The 27322-nt window shown below is 33.7% G+C and overlaps 1 protein-coding gene across 5 annotated transcripts in view; it reads right to left on the bottom strand.

The window, feature by feature from the left end:
- LOC136043882 (uncharacterized) overlaps positions 1 to 26303 on the bottom strand; it is a 187375-nt gene extending 161072 nt beyond the window's left edge. Inside the window, exon 1 of one of the 5 annotated variants that reach the window (XM_065728889.1) lies at positions 26046 to 26303. In XM_065728889.1, coding sequence (XP_065584961.1) covers positions 26046 to 26121 — 76 coding nt within the window. In that variant the 5' untranslated portion in view covers positions 26122 to 26303. Of the gene's footprint in view, positions 1 to 9207; positions 9611 to 24820; positions 25055 to 26045 lie in introns of those variants that run through there. The other 4 variants (XM_065728917.1, XM_065728900.1, XM_065728879.1 and 1 more) reach the window with 4 other exon arrangements.
- Positions 26304 to 27322: the final 1019 nt, after the last annotated feature.

Raw genomic sequence — 27322 nt, 5'->3', positions numbered from 1 at the left:
AAATTATTGCAGAGAGGAGTTCGGAAACTCTTAAACATTCTGCAGTTGCTGTTTTTTTGTTATTTGGGCTTTACTGAAAACCAAATATGTGAACAAACCTAATATTTATAACATACAAAAATAAAAGAAAACTACATAATAAAATTTTTGCTCTGATTTCCAGGAATTAATGCTATTGTACATTAAATATTCAGTGTATATCTTCAGCCAATCTTCTAGAAGCAATACTTCTGTTTGTAGTAACGTCGGTTTGTTTTATGCTTTGCTTGAGTAATCATTTGACACAAGCTCTCCTTTTCCACAGAATATTTGTTGACATTAACAAATTATATTGTTTATGGTCCTTCTCCTGGGACCTCTGGGTATCACCTCATTCCCTGAGGTATATTTACTAGACCTTTCAACTATTTTGAATAAAATGGCCATCCCACAATTTTTATCGAATGTCTTTGGAAAGGACAGGGGGTAGGTTAGAAAAATGCGCATAGAAGACAGGTTCATTGCGTTCCGGTTTATTCTTAAAAAGGGCAGTAGAATTTTCAGTTAAATTAATATAGCCGTTTCTGAGACCTTCACCTTTGACAAGTAACGTGCATATAATGTTTTTTTTTTATTTCGATCAACTATCCCTCTAATTGTTCCCTAAAAGCTTCAACTTAATACTGTTAGCTGTTCCTGAGGTATTGTAGATACATCCTTTTGACAACCTGGGTGCGCATATTGTATTTAGTATAGTTAGCACATATTGTATTTAGTTTAGTTCTATATGCACCTTTCCACTCCCTTAAAGTTTCAACCTAATTCCCTTATTCCTTCTTGAGACATTGAAGATACATATTCTTTTTTTACAACCATGGTATATGTAGTGTATTTAATTAGTTCTATATCCTCCCTAAGATTCTCTAGAAGTCTCAACCTAACTCGTTTTGATGTTCCTGAGATATTGCAGAATGCCCTTATGATAACCTAGATGCACATTTCTTTTTTTTTCTTTTTTTTGTGTGATTCTCAACACTCTGAAAAATTTTAGTTTTTTACTCGTAGCCATTCCCGGAGATATGGATACGGTGCCAACATGGATGCAAGTAATGTCATTTGATCTATTTCAACATCGCCTATTAACCGATAGCATTCCCTGATACATCTTGATAGATACGTACTTTTCAAAGCCTGGATACATTTAGTGTATTATTATTTAAATTTGATACCCCTTTAATATTTCATGAATCATACCTTTAAATCAGCTTCATACCCTTAAATACCTTCACACCCTAATATATTGCACAAGCCCTCCATGACATAAACATTTTATTTGACGACTGCCAATTTACATTATTTACAGCCCTTGGCCCAGGGACTGTGGATGTCTCGTCTATCCAGGAGACATTATTATTGGAGCTTTTAACTATTTTGAAAAACAGGGCTATCTAAAATTTTTATAAGAATATTTCTGGAGGGAAAGTGAGGCCTGTTAGAAAAGAAAGGACACGAGAGGGATGCTGGTTGCCCACCGATTGCTTTTGACTCCTGAAAATCGCACCAAAACCTTAAGTTCCCAAAAATATCACTCCATCCAAAATTTATACGTCCAACCCTTCCATATAAAGGCACTATGAATGCCCATAGTGTCTGTTTATTTAGATCAATAGCTCCGTCAACTTTTCCTGAAAAATTCAGTGTAATCCCTAGTAATTCTTAAAATATTGCCAAGCTCTTTTTCCAACAACTTTCAAACAACTGCCAATTTACATTGTTTACAGCTCTTACCCCAGAGCATTTAGGGGAAACCCTTGAGGTATATTCATTGGGACAACTGCCAATTTACATTATTTACAGCTCTTACCCCAGAGCCTGTAGGGAAAACCCTTGAGGTATATTCATTGGGCCTTCTAACTATTTTGAACAAAATGGCTGTCCAAAAATTTTATCGAATATCTTTTGAGTTGACAGGGGGCTGGTCAGAAAAGAAAGATAAAGGAAGGGGACTAGTCAGATTCTGATTAATTTTGGCTCTTAATAAAGGCATAACAAGTTCCAATTTACAATCAAATGAGGCCACTCCAAAGTTCCTAGGACTACCCTTCTCTTGGGAAAAATAATAACAAACAATTCATTGACGGCTTGTGTTTCATTACTTCAGGTAATGCTGGAACGTTGCCTTTGACAAGAAATGTTTTTCTGCAATGTGGGCTATCACCTAACAATACCTACATTTAGGCCTAACTCCTACAACACTAGAGTCCTTGAATTTGATTAATTTTTTTTTTTAGATTTTTAAATAGTTCATGGTAACGAACTGTAGGTAAGGAGCAATACGGCTCAATAGAAGCCGAAACTCTAAGAAACAGAGTCTTGATAAGAATAGATACATCATACGAACCGAATTTTGATACATATGCAGAATATTTAAAATTGATTAAATTTAATGATACCTATCAAAAGTTATGAGCCTTAGAAAATGTACAAAATTTTTGAAAAAGGAGGAAACATTCCCAAAACATCAACTGGTCTTAAGGAAAATCACTCCATCAGATTTAGCATACCAGAGAATTCTACTCTAGAATTTTCAAAATGTGGAATTTCGCTTTTTTTGCCATAAATGCGTGTATTTTTTTTTCAAAGGGTGATCTTATCGAACTAGTGATCTTAAAAGATGGAGAGAGGGCTCATTTAATCGAAAATCAAAAATTCTAGTGGCTTTATTGAGTGACCAAAAATATTGGAGGGCAGCTACCCCCCCCCCCCACACTCAGTTTTTCCCTAAAGTCACTCAATTAAAATTTTAAGATAGCCATTTTTATCAACATAGTTGAAAAATCAAATGACTGCCTTTGAGGATGACTTAGCCCCCCCCAGAGTCCCCGGTGGAAGAGCTGTAAGCTATGACCTTTACCCATTGCTTAAGTACAGTATTGTTTATTCTGAAATATACAGACGCTTTCACAGGAATTTTTCTGGTGGGGGAAGATCGAGGGGAGTTATGTGAGAGGATCTTTCCATAGAGGCATTTTTCAAAGGGCAAGGGAATTTTCCATGGAGGGGTGCCAGATTTCCTAGCATTATTTAAAAAACGATCAGAAATTAAATAAAAAAAACGAGTGTTTTCAACTGAAAGTAAGCAGCAACATTAAAAACTTAAAATGCACAGAAATTATTATGTATATAAGGGGAGTCACCTCCTCATCAATACCTCGCTTTATACGCTAAAGTCTTTTGTAGTACTTTTAAAGAGCTATTTATTCTAATTAAACGGCCTTTGGCATTCAGGAGTTATTCTTAAAGAATTGGGGCAAAATTTGTACTTTAGCGTAAAGAGCGAGGTATTGACAAGGGGCTGACCTCCCTCATATACGTAATAATTTCTAAACACTTTAAGTTTTAACGTTGCTTCTTACTTTTAGTTGAAAAAACTTGTTTTTTTCTACTTAATTAAGTAAAAAATGAGGGTTGAAAAATTCTTCACAAATGCTTAACAATTCTAAGACAAATCCAAGTATGCATTTCAAGTCAAATGCTTTGTTGAAAAAGGACCAAAAAGGTAAGTTCATGTACATTATTTAGTTCAGCCCCCCTTCCTCTATGCTGCTCACGAATTCATAAGACTTCCTATGCTAAAAAAATCTGTGGGCATGACTCATCTTGAAAATTTTCTGGCCCACTAAAAAAGAATGCAACATGTATTCAAGACAATAAAGCATTAAAATCTTAAGCTTGATATTGACTGGAAAAAACTCTACGAAAGATAAAAGTAGCTAATTATTATATTGAAGCTAATTTATTGGTAAAAAAAAGTTTTGAAAAGTATTAAAATATAAAGTTTTCTTTTTCACAATGCTTTTGAAGAAAAAAAACAAACAAAAAAACTTTAAGCCCAAATGGTGTTCAAGATAGCAGAGATAAAAGCGACATTTTTTTTGGCAATAAAGATATAGAGATATAATGAAAAGGGTGTCAGCTGGCAGTCCAGCATGGCAGCCATGAGAAGATAATGGCATAAAACCTTGTGAAACATCAGTTGTTAGGCTTTTGTTTTTTCAACATTTTAAAAGTCTCCATGGTTCCGCTCTCTAATGAAAGACATCTTTGTTTTAAACTGATCACGTCCAACAAAATAAATTGAGAAATGTCCCAAACGAAATCCCGCTCAAGGGGCTATGCACTAGCCTACTGCATACGCATAATAAGTATTGAAAGGCATTACCATGGGTGTTTTAAAAGGAGAAGGGTTAATCCCCTAAGTTTTAATTCCGCTAAAGTTTGTTATTGTTTTAAAAAGTAGAGTTGTGAGAAAGGGTCAAACTTTAGCGTAAAGAGTGGGGCGTTTAGGAGGGAACAGTCCCTTTCCTATACGGAGTAATTTCTGTTCGTTTTAAGTTTTAATGTCTCTCCTTACTTTCAGTTGAAGAAACTTCTTTTTATTTATTTAATCTGAGTCTGAGGCCATTGCAGCAATCGCAGTTGGAGATTTTCTGTACCCTCTTCCAGTATTTTGCCAGTTTGGGTGTCATACTCATGGGAGCTTCTAGTCCCTGATAATGATTTATTTAGCACCCAGAAGATCATTAAGGATAGGAAAGTCGAGGTAATTCTTCAATTTTGTTTTATTTAAATTGATGGCATTGTGTATTATAGCGGCCACAATGTTCTTCTTGATCTATTGTAAAACCGGTTTATCTGTGTGCACTTGGAGATAATTAGCTCATGAAATATACCAAACTATGATGAAAATATAATACTTTGGTAACAAAATTATGGAAAGCGGGCCGCCCAGATCGCATTATATTAAATACCTAACCAACACTACATAATATTTATCTCACTCAGGCTAAGCTAATTATTTCCCAGTGTAGCCCATACAGAGAAACTGATTTTTACAACAGATCAAGAACAACAGTATAGTCACTATAATACACAAGTACCAAATTAATAGCTGAAAAGGCCCTCTCGGCACAAGCAGAAGACTATGATAGGGTAAGTATTTTCACCACCTTGTCTTAAATTTCTATTTACCTAAATTTCTCTCTACCGGCTCCTTTTCCTTCTTTAAAATTTACTAACTGATGAAATTCCCCTTGGTACTTGGCTATTTTTTTTATTCCAGGTCACCAAGAATCCAAAGTTTTGATTTCGTTAGATTTTCATTTTAATTTGGTAATACTTGATTAGATGTTTTTGCCTGACTATCGGAAGCTGTTTCAGTTTGTTTGTTTATTAACTTTATTATGGCGAATGAAATCAGGATGAATACAATCGTCTATAAATAAAATAATACAAACTTGAAAATAATTTAGAAGGTATTTACAAAAAGTTTGCTTCTGGAAAGATCAAGCAAATCCGAAAAATACAGCATAAAATGTCAAAAATAAGTAGAGAGTAAGTGGATAAGTAATTTAAGCATTAGCACTACTTCGGTGAAATAAAATTTTTACAAAAATATATATCCAGTAGGGAGATATTCTGTTATATGTCATAAATTACAAAATGTGTCCCTTCTTTGCAGTTTGATGTCACATATTTCCAACATGTATCACTTTTTGCCCTTTTATGTCATTGTATCGTGGCATAAGGGAGTATTTCCAGTTGACATAAAGTGTGTCCAGTTGGCAACACTGTGCCCCTGAAATTTCTAGTAACATGAGTACAAAAAATTTAATTATACGACGATTATTCCCTAAAATGTAACAAATTTTGTGTGATTGTTCTAAAATGTACTACTGGAGGTGAAATGTAACATAAAGGTTCAATTGGACCATTGTTTTCAACAGCGGAATTAGCATAAGGCTATACAAATGGTTCGACATAGGGCAAGAATTTAGAAGTTGCATACACCCTCGACAGGTAATACAAAACCCCTTGGTCCCATTGGTTAAAGATGTCAAAGGTTACTAAAATCTGGGATTTTATTTGACACCACCTTTGGTATGCATGGATCGGGAGGTTAATTTAGCTCATTATAGAGCCTTGTCTTTTAATGAGAGCTACTTTGGGGTAAGAATGTATGCTTTCCACGGTCCATTTGGAGATCTTAAATCGTATATGGTGTTCAAAACGACGGCAGAACGGAAGCAACTTTAATGTCATTTGATTTAAATGAATATTATGATCAAGGAGAGTACCAATTCCAAGTTTCCTCGGGGTCCTTCAATTAGTAGAAGTAGTTATGCCTGACAAAATAATTACAAAAAAAAAACTAAAATTCAGTGATACAAAATTAAAGTTCAGTTATCTTTAAGTAAGGCATAGTCGAAGTCCAGGCATCTTCGGGATGGTTCCCTGTCCCAAAAACCTCATTATCCTTTCAAATACTTTACACGCTCAGATTTTGCATATTATTAGTATTTTGCATTCCCCCCCCAAAAAAAACAACAAAAAAAAAAAACAATGATGTGGATGCACCTACTTGCAAAATCAAGTTTATGTGATTTAACTTTACGTGACATGCAATTGTGCTAGCTAACTTTATTTACACATTTTTAATTAGTGAAATTATAACTTGAAAGTGAAGATTTATTCTGGTCAAACCAGAAATTACCGGATATCAAACAGATTATTTTGTTATTTAGTAATTTAAAAAAAAAAAGTTGTATACAGAACACAGATTGGGTTAAAAAAAACAGATGTACACCTATTGTGATCTCTTGAACAAAAGTTCTTATAACATAATAAAAGAAGATAGAACACAAGTAATGATTCATTTCGGTTTTTAAGACTAATTTAATTATTTTTGTGTCTAATTCTGGATGGTTCTTTTTTTCTCCTTTCAAAGAAAGAACTTGGGTTAGCGAGGGGACAGTAGCCCCACGCCAAACCAAACTCCCACAAACCAAGAAAGTATTTTAGAAATATAGCACGAGGGAAAAGAAAACTGTTGGCAATTAATTCCTCTTAAAAACAAAGCTTCTGGTAGTACTTGCCCATCTATTTCTCTCAAGACTCTTTGTGAATAAGGGCCAACTAATTGTTTTTCTTTTTAACGTTTAAAGTTTACTTGTCAGGTATTTTGTCTTTTACCACTTCAAATTTGTTTAAACTTGTCGGTGGCATTTTGAAAAGGAAGAAACCAAAAAAAAAAAAAAAAAAAAAAAACTGTCAGGACAACTCTTTCCAATTTCGCCAATAATTTTATTTTACTGAAGAACCCGCCCTTACCAGCCAACTGTCGCTTCAAAATGTTGGCAAACTCAGAGCTACAATTGCAATTTATAAAAAAAAAAAACAGGGTGAGCTAAATTCATTTTCAAAAGCGCATTTATATAGTCTATATATATATATATATATATATATATATATATATATATATATATATATATATATATATATATATATATATATATATATATATATATATATATATATATATATATATATATATATATATATATATATATATATATATATATATATATATATATATATATCAGTTCGTGGTAACGAACTGTAGTAAGGAGCGACCCGGCTCAATAGTAGCCGAAACTCTAAAAAATGGAATTTTTATACCAATAGTTACATCAAAAGAATCGCATTTTATGCTGATTTTAAATATACAAGTTTCATCAAGATTATTCTTACCCATCAAAAGTTACGAGCCATGAGAAAATTTGCCTTATTTTAGAAAATAGGGGGAAACACCCCCTAAAAGTCATACAATCTTAACGAAAATCACATCATCAGATTCAGCGTATCAGAGAACCTTTTTGTAGAAGTCTCAAGGTCCTATCTACAAAAATGTGGAATTTCGCATTATTTGCTAGAAGACAGATCAGGGACGCGTGTTTATTTGTTTTTTTTTTTTTTTTGTTTGTTTTTCCCCCAGGAGTGATCGTATCGACTGAGTGGTCCTAGAATGTCGCGAGAGGGTTCATTCTAACAGAAATTAAAAGTTCTAGTCTCCTTTTTAAGTGACCAAAAAAATTGGAGGACACCTAGGCCCCCTCCCACGCTAATTTTTTCCCGAAATTCTGAGATAGCCATTTTATTCACCATAGTCGAAAAACTTAATAACCATGTCTTTGGGGACAACTTACTCCCCCGCAGTCCCCGTGGGAGGGAGTGCAAGTTACAAACTTTGACCTGCGTTTACATATAGTAATGGTTGGGAAATGTACAGACGTTTTCAGGGGAATTATTTGCTTTAGGGGGAGAGTTGAGGGGGGGCGTTACGTGGGAGGATATTTCCATGGAGGAACTTCTCATGGGGGAAGAGAAATTCAATAAAGGGGGCGCTGTATTTTCTAGAATTATTTGAAAAAAGAATGAAAGAATAAATATGAAAAGTTTTTTGTACTGAAAGTATGGAACATCATTAAAACTTAAAAAGGAACAAAAATTATTACGCATATGAAGGGTTTACCTCCTCGTAACACCTCACTCTTTACACTAAAGTATATTTAGTAATTTCAACTATTTATCCTACAGCCTTTGTGATTCAGAGGTAATTCTTAAGGAATTGGGACAAAATTTCGGCTTTAGTGTAAAGAGCGAGGTATCGACGAGGGTTGAACCCCCCGCATATACGCAATAAAAACATACGAATATAGAAGTTCGTTACATAAGTTAATTTGTAAGTTACGTATATTTTTTACCAATGAAAATGTTCGTAAAAAACTAAAAGTTCTAGTTGCCTTTTTAAGTAATCAGAAAATTCCTCCCTCGCTCCTTTTTCTCAAAATCTCCCGAGTAATTGCAATTAATTAATGGGCAAATTTTATTTAATTATTTATGCGCGGAGAGCCAAGATGAAAACACGCATTTATTCAAAAACGTCCAGAAATTAAATTAAATAAAAAACAAGTTTTTTAAAATGAAAGTAAGGAGCAACATTAAAGCTTAAAACGAACAGAAATTACTCCGTATATGAAAGGGGCTTTTCCTCCTCAACGCCCCGCTCTTTACGCTAAACTTTTTGCTGTTTTAAAAAGTAGAGTTAAGAGAAAGAGTCAAACTTTAGCGTAAAGAGCGAGGCGTTGAGGAGCAAAAGTCTCTTTCATATACTGAGTAATTTTTGTTCGTTTTAAGTTTTAATGTTGCTCCTTACTTTCATTTAAAAAAAAGTTTTTTTTTTAAATTAATATGTATATATATATATATATATGTATATATATATATATATATATATATATATATATATATATATATATATATATATATATATAGGCATACATCCAAAACAAGAGGTGTCCATATGTTTCTGTAAAAATTATCACCTACCGAATGGATCTTCCCGATATATAAACTGCGCAACAGCATGTCTAATGACAATAAGGCAAACAATAATAAATCCAAGATTTAGAGTCATTTCCTACACTCTAAGCATAGCTTATATTATCCAAACTGCTTTCGCGCTCGATTTCAACTGGCTAGAAACTAAAGAATTATTTCCTTTCATAGAACTATCCACTGCGCGTTCCAAAATGGGCAATCCGTAGAAATCATGCCCCCAATTTATTGTCACTCCCTATGGAAACTCTTTAAGATAGAAAACTTAACAGCTGTAAGATAAATTTGTTGTAATTTGTAATTCTTCACATTCCCAAGAAAAATTCCACTCTACTATAGGAGAATTCCACAAGAAACATTTACACACTTTGGCTTCATACTTTGGACTGGAAGACATTTGCCAAACATTTTTGAACGAGGTCTTTCATAAGCCAAAATATTACCAATCATCCTCCCACACCATTAAAACATGAGACTCATCTACCGGTCAAACATAATTTACAAGGTCAATGGCGTATCGCTTCTGAAGACAAAAAACAGATGAGGGAACATTGACTGATTATTTTCAGAGATTAAATAATTAGACCAGTTTTTTCAACTGAGAGTAAGAAGCAACATCAAACCTTAAAACAAACAGAAACTATTACATATATGAGAGGGGTTGCCCCCTACTCAATAGCTCGCTCTTTACGCTAAAGTTTGACATTTTGTTCTAGTTATTTAAGAATGAATCCTGAAACACAATGGCTGTTCAATTAGAATAACAAGCTTTTATAACAGTTCTAAAAAGAACTTTAGTATAAAGAGTGACGTATTGAGGACGGAGGAAACTCTTCATATACGACAAAATTTCGATTTGTTTTAAGTTCTAGTGTTGCTCCTTACCTTACTTTTAGTAGAACTAACTTTTTTTATTTTTTTTTATTTTTGATCGTTTTTTGAATAATGCTGAGAAATCCAGATACCCTTCGATGGAAAATATTCTTCCCCATTAAAATTCATACATGGGAAGATCCCTCCAAGTACCCTCCTTTATCAAATCATTCCTGGAAAATATCTTTATACTACCGAATACCCAATAGTATATGTAAGCAACGGGCAAAGTTCATAGCTAGCAGCCCTTCCCTGGGGGCTGAAAGGTAGGTCAATTCATTCTCAAGGACACATTTATTAGACCTTTCGACTGAGCTAAACAAAACGACTATGTTTAATTTTTAGTTAGACGACTTTGGAGAAAAAAGAGGGGTGGGTGCAATTTCCAAATGTTGCAAGTTAATAATAAAAGTGAAAGAAAATTCTTGAAAATAAATAGACTTGTTTTTACTTCGGAAGTCTCAAACTCACCCCAACCTATAGGAGATTCTGACTTTTCCCTCCTATTCCATCTTTCTGAAGTATATAAAACTAATTCTTCAAAAAGTTTCCCAGAGAATATTCTTACCAGGAGATATTTCACCAGTAAAAAACATGATTATGAAAAAAATATAGACGACGGCGAGTCTATTCTACAAATATTTTGTCCGTGAAAACTTACACCCGAGAATGTTCTTTTATAAGTTTTTTTTTTGTTCTTATATTATATTAAGTTTTTTTATTCTTTGTTTTAATAAATTTTTCTCTTCTATTTTTGTTCTTTTTTTTAGTAACACACCCTCGCAATCGACACTTTTGGTGTGCTACCGATTGATTTTGTCTCTGTTATTGTTTTGGATAATAAAATGCTATTACTACTACTAAGAAAGCATAAACATAATTAGACTGGATTTCATTAGTAAGAGAAGGTAAATGGTGGCAACCATGGATAAGAAGTTGAATTAGTGTATAATATTCTCAAATAGTGCAATTATGCATCTAAATAGCTCTACAGTAAGGCTAGGACCATATCTCTATTTGGGAGTTTCCCCTAGGGACCATCGAAGCATCTATTTTCATGAGATAGTGATAAAATAAGCTTTAATGCTAAGGTGTTGAGCTGAAAAATGTGTTATTACATTATGAGACAACCAGTGCAAAAGCAGAGGAATACATTCGTGGCACAAGAATCCTTTAATGATGTAAGAAGTAACACAAACAGCAATTATGAATGAGTCTCTAATATTTTTTGTCAGGATTTGTATATGGTTAAAACGTATATATATTCATACAGTCGTAGACATCAGAGAAATCATTTGCTAATCTTTTTCCGGAGTGGGGGATTAAACATTTTACCGTCCTGCTGGTCATTTTTACAGGCAGATTTGTGTGATATTGCTATTAAAACTATCTTAATTTTATTTTTTCTCTATTTTCTCTATTTATTTTTTTTTTTACCGACTGAGACCAATCTTTTCCATATTGATTTTCGTCATTTTGTTCTATAAGCTCGTCTACTTGAAAATAAAAATTAGATGCAGTAAAATAATGAGGCTTCGTGCCACCATTCTAGTGATCCATTTTTTTTACCGACTGGCTGAAAAATTTGGGGGGACTTCAATTCGGCCTTGTTTGCTCGACTGCCGAAAGAAGTGTTAGCGGTTTGTGAGAGGTTTCATGAGTAGTTTCATAGATAAATGAGAAGATTTTCCAATAATAAACATTGGCCAAAGTATGTTGATTAAAGACAATAGCTTACTGGTTCAGTTCAAATAGTACCACTTAGTCAGACAAATCTGGTGTGATAGATTGTTACATCCGTATAGGCTGTTTCACAACAATTATTCTTCTTAGAGCAATAAGATTGTCAAAACTGAAAAGATGTGTAGCAGTATCAAGGAACAAAAATAAAACAAAATCGATTTGAAAAAGACCTGTTTGTGATTTGTAAAAATTTACAATATGTTTTTATAATCTGGTAGCAAAAATCCAAGTTGGAAAGCATTGTCATTTCGAAAAGCATTTACAATAATGAGTTACCTAAGTGTGTTAGGAATCGCTTTCGAAACATTATTTATAAATGCTCCAAAGCTTTAAGAAATTATGAAAGGGAGGTAAAAAAAATTATAGTAACAACAAAAAAATAATAATAATAAAGCACCTACTAGGTTACTTGTAAGAAAGAAAACAACATTGAATTTTTCTAAAAATAATTTTAAATTCTCTGTAATATATATATATATATATATATATATATATATATATATATATATATATATATATATATATATATATATATATATATATATATATATATATATTTTTGCTAGAATACAAATAAAAAAAAATCTTTAGTTTTTACCCTCGTTTATTTTGTAGGAATATTTTGGTACTTGTAAATAATACGGAGCATAGTCGAAAAGTGAAGTTAGATTAATCCTAATGAAATATAATCATCCTATAACCTTTAGTTTATATAGTAACATAATTTAGGCTACATATTTGCATAATAGGGGGTGGAGGTAAAGTGTTTGGCCCCTAATCTAACGAACACCCCACCCCTCCCTATTTTACAAATATATTGCCCAAATTATACAAGTCCAATGCATTGTATCACTCATCACTCATCTTTGGGGTTACGAAACCGGTTTTCTAAGATCTAACCTAAGAGTAGTTCTCGAGTGTGTTCCATAGGATTAACAAGTAACAATATTTGTTTCCATATTTTTCAAATTCTAGCAAATCATACATTGAAAAGAATGTTACTCATTAGCCGCTAATCATTGAAACATACTTATTTTCATCCCCTTAGGATCAATTCGTACCACTTCCGCACTTATGTTTGAACCCTCGATGATTTGAAGATTAGCTCCCCTCAAAAAACTTTACAGTTTCTAAATCCGTCCATTCCTTTCCTCTTGAGACCAAACGTCTCATCTGTTCCGCATATAATTCATTTTAAGAACGATATAGAACAAGACACAACTGCCACAATGAGAGAACAAAGGGAAAGATCAACAAATCGGTCTGAGGTTCAAATTCTATTTCTTGACCTGTTTGTTTTTACAAGGCGCGAGGCTTAAGTGACATCAATTAGCACAATGAAGATCTCTATGATAATTCTGACAGTCTGTAACAACAGAAAAAGTAAGTGGCTCATTGAGCGTTCAGCTGAGAGAAGAAAGGGTAATGTACGTTGAAGGGTACATACCCTTTACTTTCCCGCGACAGTTTGTTCCCACAGCTCGTATGGATTGTTACAATTTTTAAATTTCCACACGATATAAATTATTTTCTTTTGTAAAAAATAAAAATCACTCAAATAATTTTCCATATTTACGGAACTTTCAAACAAACTCTAGAAGAGAGACTTTATTTTGCATTGTTAATTGCCTTTTTGACAATGTTTTGATCTATATTTTTTAAATTATGTTGGCCGGATGTACTAACATGGAAGAATGTATCCAGGATTTCTTTCGGGGGTGGGGGGTCGCAAACAAAACTTTTAAAAACACATCAAAAAAATTACATTGATTTTTGTTACGTTTTTGTAAGTCGTACAAACATTGGGGCGGGAGTTCAAACAACCAGCCCCTCCCCTCACTTGGATACGGCCTTGCTCACATTGCCTGTATTATAATGTTTATTCCCACAGAGGTAGTTTGTACCCACAGCTTGTGTAAGATTTTTTCCATTCTGAATTTCCACGCGCTATGTATTTTTTTGTTAATAAAAAAGTGTTTAAAAGAATTACGTAATTTTTTAACTTGATGAAGTTTTAAAAAAATGTAATTAGCGTGTTAAATCAATTCTAGGCGTGAGAAATTATTTGACGTTATTTATTGTCTTTTTAGAGAGTGCTTCTAATTTTTGTTTATTTCATGTCGATCAGGCGTATTCACATTGTCTAAATTTTAAGCTTTATTTATTGTGAAAAATTCATTCCAGGGACTTTTCACATACCCACAATTATGATTCATGATTCTTTTGTCTACTGATGGCACTACGAAGCTGATATTTATTTTAATAATCGGTAGATCAATCAAACAGTTCGTGGTAACGAACTGTAGTAAGGAGCGACCCGGCTCAATAGTAACCAAAACTCTAAAAAATGGAATTTTGATACCAATAGCTACATCAAAAGAATCGCATTTGTATGCTGGTTTTAAATATATAAGTTTCATCAAGTTTAGTCTTACCCATCAAAAGTTACGAGCCTGAGAAAATTTGCGTTATTTTAGAAAATAGGGGGAAACGCCCCCTAAAAGTCATAGAATCTTAACGAAAAGCACACCATCGGATTCAGCGTATCAGAAAATTCTACTGTAGAAGTTTCGAGCTCCTATCTACAAAAATGTGGAATTTTGCATTTTTTGCCAGAAGGCAGATCACGGATGCGTGTTTATTTGTTTTTTTGTTTTTGTTTTTTTTTGTTTTTTTTCCCAGGGGTGATCGTATCGACCCAGTTGTCCTAGGATGTTGCAAGAGGGCTCATTCTAACGGAAATGAAAAGTTCTAGTGCCCTTTTTAAGTAACCAAAAAAATTGGCCCCCTCCCACGCTAATTATTTTCCCAAAGTCAACGGATCAAAATTCTGAGATAGCCATTTTATTCAGCGTAGTCGAAAAACCTTATAACTATGCCTTTGGGGAAGAGTTACTCCCCCACAGTCCCCGTGGGAGGGGCAACAAGTTACAAACTTTGACCTGTGCTTACATATAGTAATGGTCATTGGGAAGTATACAGGCGTTTTCAGGAGGATTTTTTTGGTTTGGGGCAGGGGTTGAGAAGAGGGGGATATGCTGGGGGAACTTTCCTTCGAGAATTTGTAATGGGAGAAGAAAATTTCCATGAAGGGAGAGCAGGATTTACTAGCATTATTTAAAAAAAAAAACAATTAAAAAATAAAAGTGAAAAAGCTTTTTCAGCTGGAAGTAAGGAACAGCAATAAAACTTAAAACAAACAGAAATTATTACCCATATGAGGGGCTCACCTCCTTCTAATACCTCGCTCTTTACGCTAAAGTATTTTCGGTAATTTCAACTACTTATTCTACGGCTTTTGTGATTCAGGGGGTCATTCTTAATGAATTGGGATAAAATGTAAGCTTTAGTGTAAAGAGCGAGGTACTGACGATGGGGCGAATCCCCTCATATATGTAATAAAAACATGAGAATACAAAAGTTCTTTACGTAAGCTAATTTATAAGTTACGTAAATCTTTTACCAATAAAAAGATTCGTAAAAAATTAAAAGTTCTAGTTGCCTTTTTAATTAACCAAAAAATCGGGGGGCAACTAGGCTTCGTCCCCCGCTCTTTTTTTCTCAAAATCATTCGATCAAAATTATGAGAAAGCCATTGAGCCAAAAAAAAAAAAAAATATGCAAATTTCGTTTTGATTATTCCTCTGCGGAGAGCCAAAATCAAAACATGCATTGATTCAAAAACGTTCAGAAATTAAATAAAAAAAACAAGTTTTTTCAACTGAAAGTAAGGAGTGACATCAAAACTTAAAACGCACAGAAATTACTTCGTATATGAAAGAGGCTGCTTCCTCATCAACGCCCCGCTCTTTACGCTAAAGTTTTTTACTGTTTTAGAAAGAAGAATTGAGAGAAAGAGTCAAACTTTAGCGTAAAGAGCGGGGCGTTGATGAGGAAGCAGCCTCTTTCATATACGAAGTAATTTCTGTGCGTTTTAAGTTTTGATGTCACTCCTTACTTTCAGTTGAAAAAACTTGTTTTTTTTTATTTAATCACTCACATGAGTGGTGCAACAAAACTTTGAAACGTTTAAGTTCCTTTTAAAAGAGCGTTAGTGAATTCGGTTCCAGGAGAATATTTAATAGGGTTATTCAGGTATTCAAGGACCAAAACATATTTTCTTTAGTACTTTGAAGGGGTTAATTTCTCTAGGGTTACCTTGTGAACAGAAAAAGCTAAGAGTTAACCTCTTTTACTCTTATTTGACTTCTTATCAGGATTATTCCTGGAAAAAAAGTAACGATGAAACAAATATATAGATTTTTAAAAGGTTTACGAAATTAAGAACTGAAATAATTGTAGTTGGAAAGATTTCTGTCCTCTATTTTAGTTTTATCAAAGCATATCAGCCATGTAAAAATTAATTTCTAAGAAATAACCTCATCGAAATTGCGAATTTATAATCCATCTTTTACAAACTAACCTGCTTGAAAAATAAAATACCCAACAATTTTCATACTTTCTTTTACCGCATAGTTCCACTGAACTTTTGCATGGGCAGTCCACAAATATCTTGTCCAAACTTCAACCATGTACCAAAGAATCAGGCCTTATATTAGTGGGAAGTCTAACATCAGAATTTTTTTTTTATAAGTATATTCTCATAGTTTATGATACCAGACACGAAGAAAAATTACTTTATTAGTATACTTTCGTGAAAGCCTTAGGAGCTTTATGAAAATCATGGCTTAGGAGCTCTATGAAATTCATATAGAATTTTATAAAATTAAGCTTCAGCACAATGAAAAATTGAGAAACTATCGAATCCATGAGAAATTGTGGGTTAATCTACAAGCAGACTAACAATTACTGAAGGAGTATCCTAATGGGATTTATCGAATTCTTTCTCCTCGTCTCCCCAGGCAGGCTCCAAGTACACACTTTTCTAGGAAAAAGTTTCTTTTAAATCCTTTTGATAACATTTTGCAGGCTTCTCACATCCCCCTCCCACCCCTATGAACCAATTCATGGGGGCAAACATACTTGAGGAATGTAATTTCATGAAAAACTAGGGTGGCTAAAGCATGTGTTAGTGTTCCAGTTTCATGACAATAATAGTTTCCACTCTTTATCACACTAGTGCGTCCTTCTGTTTCCGGGACTGACTTTAACCTTGCATCTGTTTTTATGTTCTTGCCACTGGTGTCGACAAAAGGGCTTACTGCGTAATCCCTGGGCTGATCCTTGAAAATCAGAGGAATGCCATGCCCCACGGCTTCCCTCAAATCGGTTCGGTTGAACTTAATCAAATTTGAAATAAAGAATACTAGCTTTTGCCACAACTATCTGTTATTTATACAGAGTGCGTTCTTCAGAGTGAGAAAAGCCCCTGAAAAATGATTATTTCAACCAAAATACTCCCAAGATGCTTCTTCTAATACTGTGTTTTCTCGTTTATTTTTAGTTTGTTTTGATTTCATGAGTCAGTTTAAATTTTTCATTCGTTCGATTTTTCAATTACGGCAAAATACTACATTTACGTCACAGCAAGACAGCAAAACCATTTCATTTGATCAGACTCTTTTTTTTTAATCAAGACCCTTGGATGACCAAATCATAGAGAATTTTCAACTGTGTGAATAGGCTGTCATGAATAGATCTACAGCAACGTTCAAACTGGTCTTATTTATGTCAACCGAAGCAATTTTTGAAGACAATTTCAAATATACAAATTTTTCTAATTTTGGAATTATACGTCAAAAGTTGTGTCTACATCTAAAGTTTGACCGAAGTTTTTATTTTGTCGGCCCCTGGGTCATTACGGAACACAAACTAGGTAGGCTACTTGGTCAAGGGGACAGTTTATCAAATGTTAAGGGGCTTGAGAAAATTTGCACAATTTTTGCAAAAAGTGGGAAACACCAACAAAACCTCAAGTGATCTTAATGAAAATCAAACCATCAGATTTGGCATATAAAAGAACTCCTCTGTAGAAGTTTGAAGCTCCTATATACGAAAATGTGGAATTTTACATTTTTTTTGCCAGAAGAAAGATCGCGGATGCGTGATAATTTTTTTCCCAGGGGTGATCGTATCGGACCATTGATCTTAGACATCGTAAGAGGACTCATTTGATCGAAAATCAAAAGTTATAGTGCCCTTTTTAAGTGATCAAAACACTGACGGGCAGCTAGCCCCCTCTCACTCCCTTTTTTCTTCAAAGTCGCCCGATCAAAATTTCGAGATAGCCATTTAGTTCAGTAAAGTCGAAAGATCTAATAACTATGTGTTAGAGGATGGGTTGACCCTCACAGTCCCCAGGGGAAGGGCTGTAAGCCATGAACTTTGCCCTTTGTTAACATATAAAACTGGTTATTGGAACGTATACAGAAACATTTCTGGAGGGGCTGGGAGTTTTCTAGTGATGGAGGTTACGTGGAACGATCTTTACATGAAGGAATTTTTAGTGAGGAACAGAATTTTTGATAGAGGGAGAGCCATATTTCCCAGCATTATTTAAAAACGATCAGAAATTTTGACAAAAACAACAAATTTTTTAACTGAAGGTAAGGAGCTACATTAAACTTAAAACTAACAAAAATTATTACGTATATGAGAGGAATATCCTCTCCTCAATACATTGCTCTTTACGCTGCAGTTTTTTTTAGAACTTTTCATTAACTTATTATTCTAATAAAACGGCCCTTGTGTTTTAGAAGTCATTCTTAAAGAACTGGAACAAAAGTCATAGTTTAGCGCAAAGATCAAGGTATTGGGATGGGACAATCCTCTCATATACGTAATAATTTCTGTTCGTTTTAATGTTGCTCCTTACTTTCAGTTGAAAAACTTGTTTTTTATTTTTATTTAATCATTCAAACGGAGCATCTATAAAAACTCATGCTTAGAGAATACATTATCATTTATTAATATTGATGAACATATTAGAAAACAATTTCTTACTTTCTGAAACAGAAAATCTAACATAAGTTAAAAGTATTAAAATAGAGAGGCTTTATGACTTTATTTTCACAAAATGTCAATCAATCATTCTCAGTTATGCGTCAGTAATTAAAGAGACCTCTGTCTTGTGGACATTAATGATTTCCTTTAAACGGTCGACTAATCATGCTGTTCCACGATTTCCACGCTGATTCCTTAACGACTTGTGCCCAAACGAGCATCATCGATCTTCATGGCCGCGCTAGTATGCGTCACCCAACAATTTACTTCGTGTTCTTCATTTTCAAGCTTCTGACATGCAATAAAATACTTTTTTTAACCAGACATATTTTTTTCTCCTTATAAAAGTCTCAATTCCACTTAGGAAGCCTTTGCCGGACTGGTTGTTTAACACACAAAGGGTATGATTTATTAATCTTTTTGACTAGGCCGCAGAATAACGACTTTTTATTGTTAAAAGAAATGTCTTTACAGGACTCTTAATGCAAAATGTCGCTGAGGTGAAGATTTGTTGCTTGATACCTTGAAATTTGGATGATTATCATGGTAGTCAAATGAATTAGTTTTTTGGACCCGCAATTTTTCCTCTGTCAAACTTGAGTAGAGAACATCTTATTTGATATCTCCACCTGAGATCTGGGCCACTATACTTCCAAAAAGTATTTCTTGACTTGAAAGTTTTAACTGAGCATTCCCTTATAGGCAGAAAAAAAACAGCCAAAGTTCCTCTATTAGTCAAAATTGCGCGCGGTAACTGAAAAACATTAAAAACAGGTAAACAAGCAAACTTATCATATCTTTGTCTCTTAATATAGTTGCTAAATCACACACTTACAGTAAGGGTGGGTTTGGGATGAGGGAGCGAAGCACCCAAGAGGCTATATGTCTACTCGCGTGGCAACGCTTACGTAGCAACAAGTGGAGAAAGGCTGGTCTTAGTAATGGGCCATTAACATTCAGAAATCACGTAAACCAGGATCCGTGAGCTAAGCTTGGCTGAACTGTGCCGAGCGTTACGGGCCTGCGCTACGCACAACAAGGCTCTGCGGCATACCTAGCTCTGAGAGATGTACAACAGGTGGCGGAAAGTGAGTGACCCCTTTGATTTACGTGGATTTATTGTTGTGTTTTTTGTTCTGTGGAAATGCTCTTCCGTTACTTAGGTGTTTTTTAGTAAATTTTTTATATCTCAAGTTTTACTTATCGGAGTTAAAGAGTATTTATATAAAATTGACTGGACACAAAATTATGAAAAAAAAGTCTTAAATGTTAGTTTTGTTTCTACTGTAAATATAGCTGAATGAATTTACCTATCTACGGCAAAACTACGTATTTCGTTAAAACTACTGGTCTCAGTATTGACAGGATGGAGTAACCTGATCTCGATGATACCCCCTGGAAGTACGCTCACTAGGCTTGATTTTGATTGGCTTGATTGGCAGCAAATGCTTGGTCCAATGCCAGCCCAACAGGTAAGTATGCGTTTTGTCTAGAAGCACCCTTGTATTTATATATTTTGCAGGGCAGACTGTTCAAAACTGCCACATGTGCTTCAAAATTTTTATCCAGTAGTATATACACATTAGTTTAGCGTTAGTTGGCTTTACCTCTCTGTACCCACTGAGTGTGTAACTATTATTAACGTTTAAAGTACCAAGTACGTTCAAATGTCGTAAATTTATTGTTATTCAATTAAATTTTATAGGAACACTTGTCATATTGTTAATCTATAGTCTGACCACAAAAATTTTACACATTTCTTTCTAGGCGGCGGAGGGGTGTAGAAGATAATCCTAAACAGTTTCCATAAGAAGGAAGGGGTAAAATTTCCAAAAATAATATCTCGATTCAAAACAAAATGCATATATTTTACTTATTTTTGGTCTTCTAGGCGGGGGAGAGCCAAATGCTCCGTGGACTCTGTGGTCTAACACCTGTGTGAGTAAGTTCTTAGGCTGAACACACAGCACAATTTAGGGCCCAGATAATTGTTTCAAATTTTTACAGCCCGTCCTTTCCAACTTGTAAGGATTTAAAGATTTTTCAGAAATATGTCCAGAAAGGGTGAGAGAGAAAGAGAGGGAGACAGAAAGAGAGAAAAAAAAATTAATTTGCTTGCCTTAATTTTAGAGGTTAGAAAGCAGACGAAATCATGGAGATCAACTTGTTAAAGCTTACTGTATAAGAGATGCAGTTTCCATAGGATTTTTAACTTTTCTTTTATAAGTTGTGGCAGGCTAAAGTATTATTTAAATTAACCAGTCTTTTTAAGCTATACAATTAGAGAGGGGATGGAGGTGCAAGCTTAAGAACACCTTCCCGAATTCTAATTAGAGACTTAGATCCCTTCCCAAAAATTTTATTTACGCAACAGGAATGATCCTTGATTTAGAGGAATGTTTAGGGAAACCACCTTTCGGCTCCTATGAGATCATGATTGACATACCAAGGAAATTTCAGAAAGTCAAAAAATTAGTACTAGGCAGCATTGAAAAGGACTATTGGACTTCTTATGCACGCTATATTCTAGACTTTTTTTAAGGGAACAATTCTTACAATAATAAAACAACAATGAATAGAATATTTTACTCTATAAAATGCAAAACTTTTTAAATAAGTAAAGAACATACTTTATCAAATGCAGAAACTCCATCTGAAGAACAAACAACAAGAAAAATATGAAAGCCCTCAAAAGACAGTCAGATATAGAAAAAAGGTTAACAAAAATCCAGCGACCATTTTTGACAGCTTATATTGTCGACATAAACAGTCCATGGCTTATACCCAGTATGGGTAAGGTCATGTGTGACTAGATTTCACAAATATACTGTTTCTTGAGCTTTCAGAAATAATCACAAATAATTAAATACAAATTAGTTATAGGATTTTATTCTATTAGCCATCAAAATATTGAATTTCAAACTTGGGTAGCCGGATTTTACCTTCAGCCTTTTGTAGCTGGTTTGACTATAAATGGAAATAAGGGGCGAGGGGGAGGGGCACTTTGAAGTTGTACAATGTGTCAAAAATTTTTAATTTTACAAAATTTGCCAATAATTTTTGTTCATCCTCCACGTAATTCATGAATTTTTAATTTGTCAAACTTGCTCTCCCCCTCCTATATTTTCTTAAAACAGTTTCTTGTGTGCGTGACTGCCTTAGGTCCTTTTCTACGAATTTGGAAAAACTAAATAAAAACGAGTATGGGTTATTTATGATACGTTGGGCATACAAAGATATTTTGAATAGTTAAACTTTCCCTCCCCATTAAATTAAACTTAACGATCCCTGAAATCCATGCTTGGGTTCAAAAAAATGGGTTCGATAAGGAGCCGCTGTCGTTTAAATGTTTTACATTTCAATCAGCTTTAGGAGTTTTATATAATCGGTGATTTATATTTTACTTTTCAAAAGAGGAAATTCGTTGGGTCTGTTTTAAGTATTTGTTTTTTCTCCATTGTTTATACATTATGGGCATTTGTAAGGAATTACCCTCTGTAGCTCAAGAAGTGAAGTCAGGTTAATCCTAATGAAATATACCCAAGTATGATAAAAATATAATGCTTTGGAAACGAATTTGGGGTATGTATTTGTACATTGGGGTGTATGCATCCAAGATGTGTTAGCTACAATTATTCTGGTATTATGAATTAAAAAAAAATAATCTGACTTCCCACAGTTCAAATGTTTTAGCCCCCCCCCCCCTAATGTGCAAATATATAACCCAAATTCTATATTTCCCATCCATTCTGTCAATTTTCCTTGTCTTTTCTCACAATAAGTTGAAAGAAACTGGCGAAAGAAACCGGTTTACAATGCGTCAATGCATGAAAAACTTGAACTGCAGGGAGTATACTAAACAATAATAACATTACGATCCATATCATGTCTAAAATTCAATTACATAAAATTATCTAAATAATTTCTGAACTAAACTGTTATATAAATCAGGAAACATATTTTGCTATATAACCAACAAGGGGTATCAAAAGAGAAAATTTCAGGGACGGAGAGAATAAAAAGAATTTTTTTAAATCTGGGAGGCGGGAGGGCAGTTCCTTTTTTTGTCAATTTGTCGAATAAAAGTACTCAAAAAAGTTTTGTTTTAATGAAAATATCCAAATGAATATGCTCTTTAGAATTTAGGTTGGGGGTAATTGCAACCCTCTTCCAAATGCCACCCCTATGTTCCAGTTACTCTGCCTCTCTAAAAAAAAAAAACACATACTTGCTAATTTTAGACTATTTTAACTGTCTAACCGATTTTCTTTAAAATACCTTGTTTTACTTCAATATTTTTGCCTCAATGCAAGCTAATTTATTTTATATTTAAAATCACTACTTATATAAATTGTAAGCCTTTTGGAAACCTAAATATTTTGAAAGTTTTTGATTCCCTATATTAGCCTATCAATATTTTCTAAGTGAGACCGCTCATGTAATTTGATTATTCAATCTATTTTTTTATGTTTGAGAAAATATGAAATGAGAGGGTATATTTGGTAAGAATGAGAAGTTATGGGTCCCCACTTGTTGAAAGTATAGACAATATGGGTCAAGCTAGGCAGCAAAACAGTCTTTACTTTTCCTTATAATTATAATTTATATTTATATTTTAATTATAATTTATAATTATAATTTATATATTATATATTTTAATTTATAAGTTACGTAAATCTTTTACCAATAAAAAGATTCGTAAAAAATTAAAAGTTCTAGTTGCCTTTTTAATTAACCAAAAAATCGGAGGGCAACTAGGCTTCGCCCCCGCTCTTTTTTTCTCAAAATCATTCGATCAAAATTATGAGAAAGCCATTTAGCCCCCCCCCCAAAAAATATGCAAATTTCGTTTTGATTATTCCTCTGCGGAGAGCCAAAATCAAAACATGCATTGATTCAAAAACGTTCAGAAATTAAATAAAAAAAAACGAGTTTTTTTAACTGAAAGTAAGGAGCGACATTAAAACTTAACAACGCACAGAAATTACTTCGTATATGAAAGAGGCTGCTTCCTCATCAACGCCCCGCTCTTTACGCTAAAGTTTTTTACTGTTTTAAAAAGAAGAATTGAGAGAAAGAGTCAAACTTTAGCGTAAAGAGCGGGGCGTTGATGAGGAAGCAGCCTCTTTCATATACGAAGTAATTTCTGTGCGTTTTAAGTTTTAATGTCGCTCCTTACTTTCAGTTAAAAAAACTTGTTTTTTTTATTTAATTTCTCAAAATCGTCTGATCAAAACTAAGAGAAAGCCATTTAGCCAAAAAAATAATTAATATGCAAATTTCATTTTAATAATTTATGTACGGAGAGCCAAAATCAGACATGTATTAATTCAAAAACTTTCAGAAATTAAATAAAAAAAAACAAGTTTTTTTAAATGACAGTAAGGAGCGACATTAAAACTTAAAACGAACAGAAATTACTCCGTATATGAAAGGGGCTTTTCCTCCTCGACACCCCGCTCCTTGCGCTAAAGTTTGATTCTTTCTCGTAGCTCTACTTTTTAAAACAATAAAAAACTTTAGCGTAAGGAGCGGGGCGTCGAGGAGGAAAAGCCCCTTTCATATACGGAGTAATTTCTGTTCGTTTTAAGTTTTAATGTCGCTCCTTACTTTCATTTAAAAAAACTTGTTTTTTTTTATAGGGTTAAAAGGGAAAACGTTTTCCAATTTCTAGGGGAATGTAGTGACTTAGAAGAATTGAGGGTGAAAAATTTGGGAAAGTTTTATTAATAAAACAAGTTTTAATAGAATAATAAGCAAGAAGGATTTTGCAGGAGTTCTTAAGTTGGGGAAAATCCTTTGAATAGGACTGAACCATATGGCTCTATTTCTGTAGGTTGATCATTTGTTGTACGTATTTACGTCAAATGGTGTTGCTTGTTTGAGGGTTTTTTGGTTGTTTTTTTACGGCCCTCACCTAATTTTTTACGAAAAAATTAATACTATGGTTATAGAAATTAAAAAAATGCTTTTGGCTTAAGCCAATCAGCCTGAATTTCAGCAAGATATTATTAACTCTTATCCAACTGAAAATATAATCATATTTCAGCGTAAATTTTATTTCAGTGCGAAAAAAACTATTTACCTAAATTATCGGCTACAATCTTTTCTGTATATATTAAAACAACAAAAAGTGTCAATAAAAGTACCAATCGATCCATTCCAAATCGTTTTACACAATGCTACTATTATTACACTCAGTTAACACTTAATTATTGAACACCTTCTCTTTTCAAGTCACACAAAAATAAAGGAGCTCTAATGCACGTTTCTCCAGGAACTTTTTTTCCCGAGGGGAAAATAAATGCAAACCTGCAACATCGTATGTCAGACGAAGACTGTCAAACCGTTTAAAAACAGAAAGTGTTTGCGAGCCGTGTTCAGGCTAAGAAACCCAGGAACAATATCAGACAAGACAATGGCTTGGTCTTCAGGAATCTTGGGAATCATTCATTCTACAAGACAGAATATATAAAAATAATTAATGAATAACAAAATTATACATATAATAGTAACCTGTAATATTAGAATAAAGGTGCTATGATTGGCGCATTGATTTCCAGCATAAGAACTAACTATTATTTACATTTGCTTATACTAATTTTGTGCTGATTGTGTTTGGATTTTTTAGAGGTTGGCATATAATCCAATTCTTTTAGAAATGTTAGCTTTGGTATCAAGGTTACAATCAAGGCTGCGATAACCTCTTTACCCCCTGAGGAAAAAAAAAACTTTACTTCAAGGCCTTAAGTTTAAAAAACCATGTTAATTGCATTTTATCGACATTCTAATACCCATTCACAGAATTGAAGTACCTTAATATATGGCCATTTCGTATATGCACTATAAAAAAGCCTCGTCATGGGAAACGTCTTTGGAAAATTATCAGGTGGGATCCCTCGTCCTAAGAAAAGATGCCCATGGGATATATGCTGGATTCTAAACAAATTCCAATTTTTTTCAAGTTTGTTATTTTGGAAAATCGAAAATTCGAGACTTATAAATAGAGAAAAAATTATTAGGAGCATTAATACCCTTTCATGGACCTTAAATTGAGCTGTATGTCCATTGGGAGGTTCTTAAAGTCCCTACCGCCGAAAATTTATAATCTTATAAGCAGTCAGTGGCAAAGAGAGGAAATTGATTAAAGGTATAACTACAGCTCTTCTGAATTGGCGATAAGCATCAATTTTGATTTTTCACCCAGAACATTAAAAAACTGGCTAGTTTAATGTATACTTTAATACTGAGAGGGTGAAGGATGGCAGGCCTGCTTTCTTCCATAGATTGGTAGCTAGAAATTTGCTTACCTAAATTATCAGCCAACACCTTCTCTGGCCAAATTACAGCGGCAAACACTACAATCATTATTCCCAATCGATCCATACTGTTGCTGATTCACATAAATAATTGATTGAAGCACTCGACTAACGCATCGGTATGAAATACTATTTATTTTGAAGTCACAAAAACGCTTAAAAACACAGATCTCCAGGAACTGTTTTTTCCCGAGAGGCAAATAAATGCAAACCTACAACATGCTATATCAGATGGAGACTGAGGATCTGTTTTAAAACGGAAAGTGTTCGCCAGCCGTGTTCAGGCTAAGAAACCCAAGAACAATAAGAAACAAGACAATATCTTGATCCCTAGGAATCTTAGGAATGGCTCATAATCCAAGACAAAATATAACAAGAAGAGTTTGACTAGAAATTTAGTTTTTCAAGATATATTCAACAGTGGAAATAAAATTTTGATATCAAGTATTTACACAGTTCAGATTCTACGAATTGCTTTATTCATTTTTTTTTTCTTTTTACAGGTTCTGTGATTCATTCATTTGATACATGCTATTCTTATATTTGTATACGCGACTAGCGTATCAAGAAACTGGTACTGCATTCTTTTAAATAAGAATTTTTGTCATATCGTATCATATTAAAGTTGGAATCAAGAAGAAACTCTAAGTATGCATGTTCGACAAAGTGAATATATGACCAATCCAATCCCCTCCACCCCCAACTGCCAACTTTTAGAGGTAAGGTAGGTATGTTGCCCCTTGTTTAAACTGAAATCATGAAGGTTCCGCAACCTCAGTACAACAACGATCTAAGTCCTGACTCGAAGTAAAAATTAGCTAAGTCTAGGCTGCAGACTGACTGGAGAAAAACCATTTGAAGTATATTAATTTTATTGACTTTTTTATTGTTTTATAAAGTAGAACTGTGACAAAGAGTCAAACTGTAGTGCAAAGAGCGGGACGTTAAGGAGGGGACAACCTCTTTTATATACAGAAAAATTTATGTTCGTTTTAAGTTTTAATGTTGCTCCTTACTTGCAGTTATATTTTTGTTTTTTTTTATTAAATTTCCTAACATTTTTTAATTAATGCGTGTTTTTATTTTAGCTTACCGTAGATGAATAATTAAGGCGAAATTTGCATATTAATTTGTTGTTAATACCTCGTTCTTTACACTAAAGCTTAAATCGTGTCCAAATCAAGAATGACCCTAGAATCACAAAGGCCATTTAATAAATAGTTGAAATTGCTAAAAGTACTTTAGAGTAAAGATTGACGTATTCAGGG

Source organism: Artemia franciscana, chromosome 1 (assembly GCF_032884065.1).
Source record: "Artemia franciscana chromosome 1, ASM3288406v1, whole genome shotgun sequence".
In the NCBI taxonomy this organism is placed as follows: Eukaryota; Metazoa; Arthropoda; class Branchiopoda; order Anostraca; family Artemiidae; genus Artemia; species Artemia franciscana.
The sequence above is the reverse complement of the archived record's forward strand: the minus strand, read 5'-3'. Positions and strand labels throughout refer to the sequence as shown.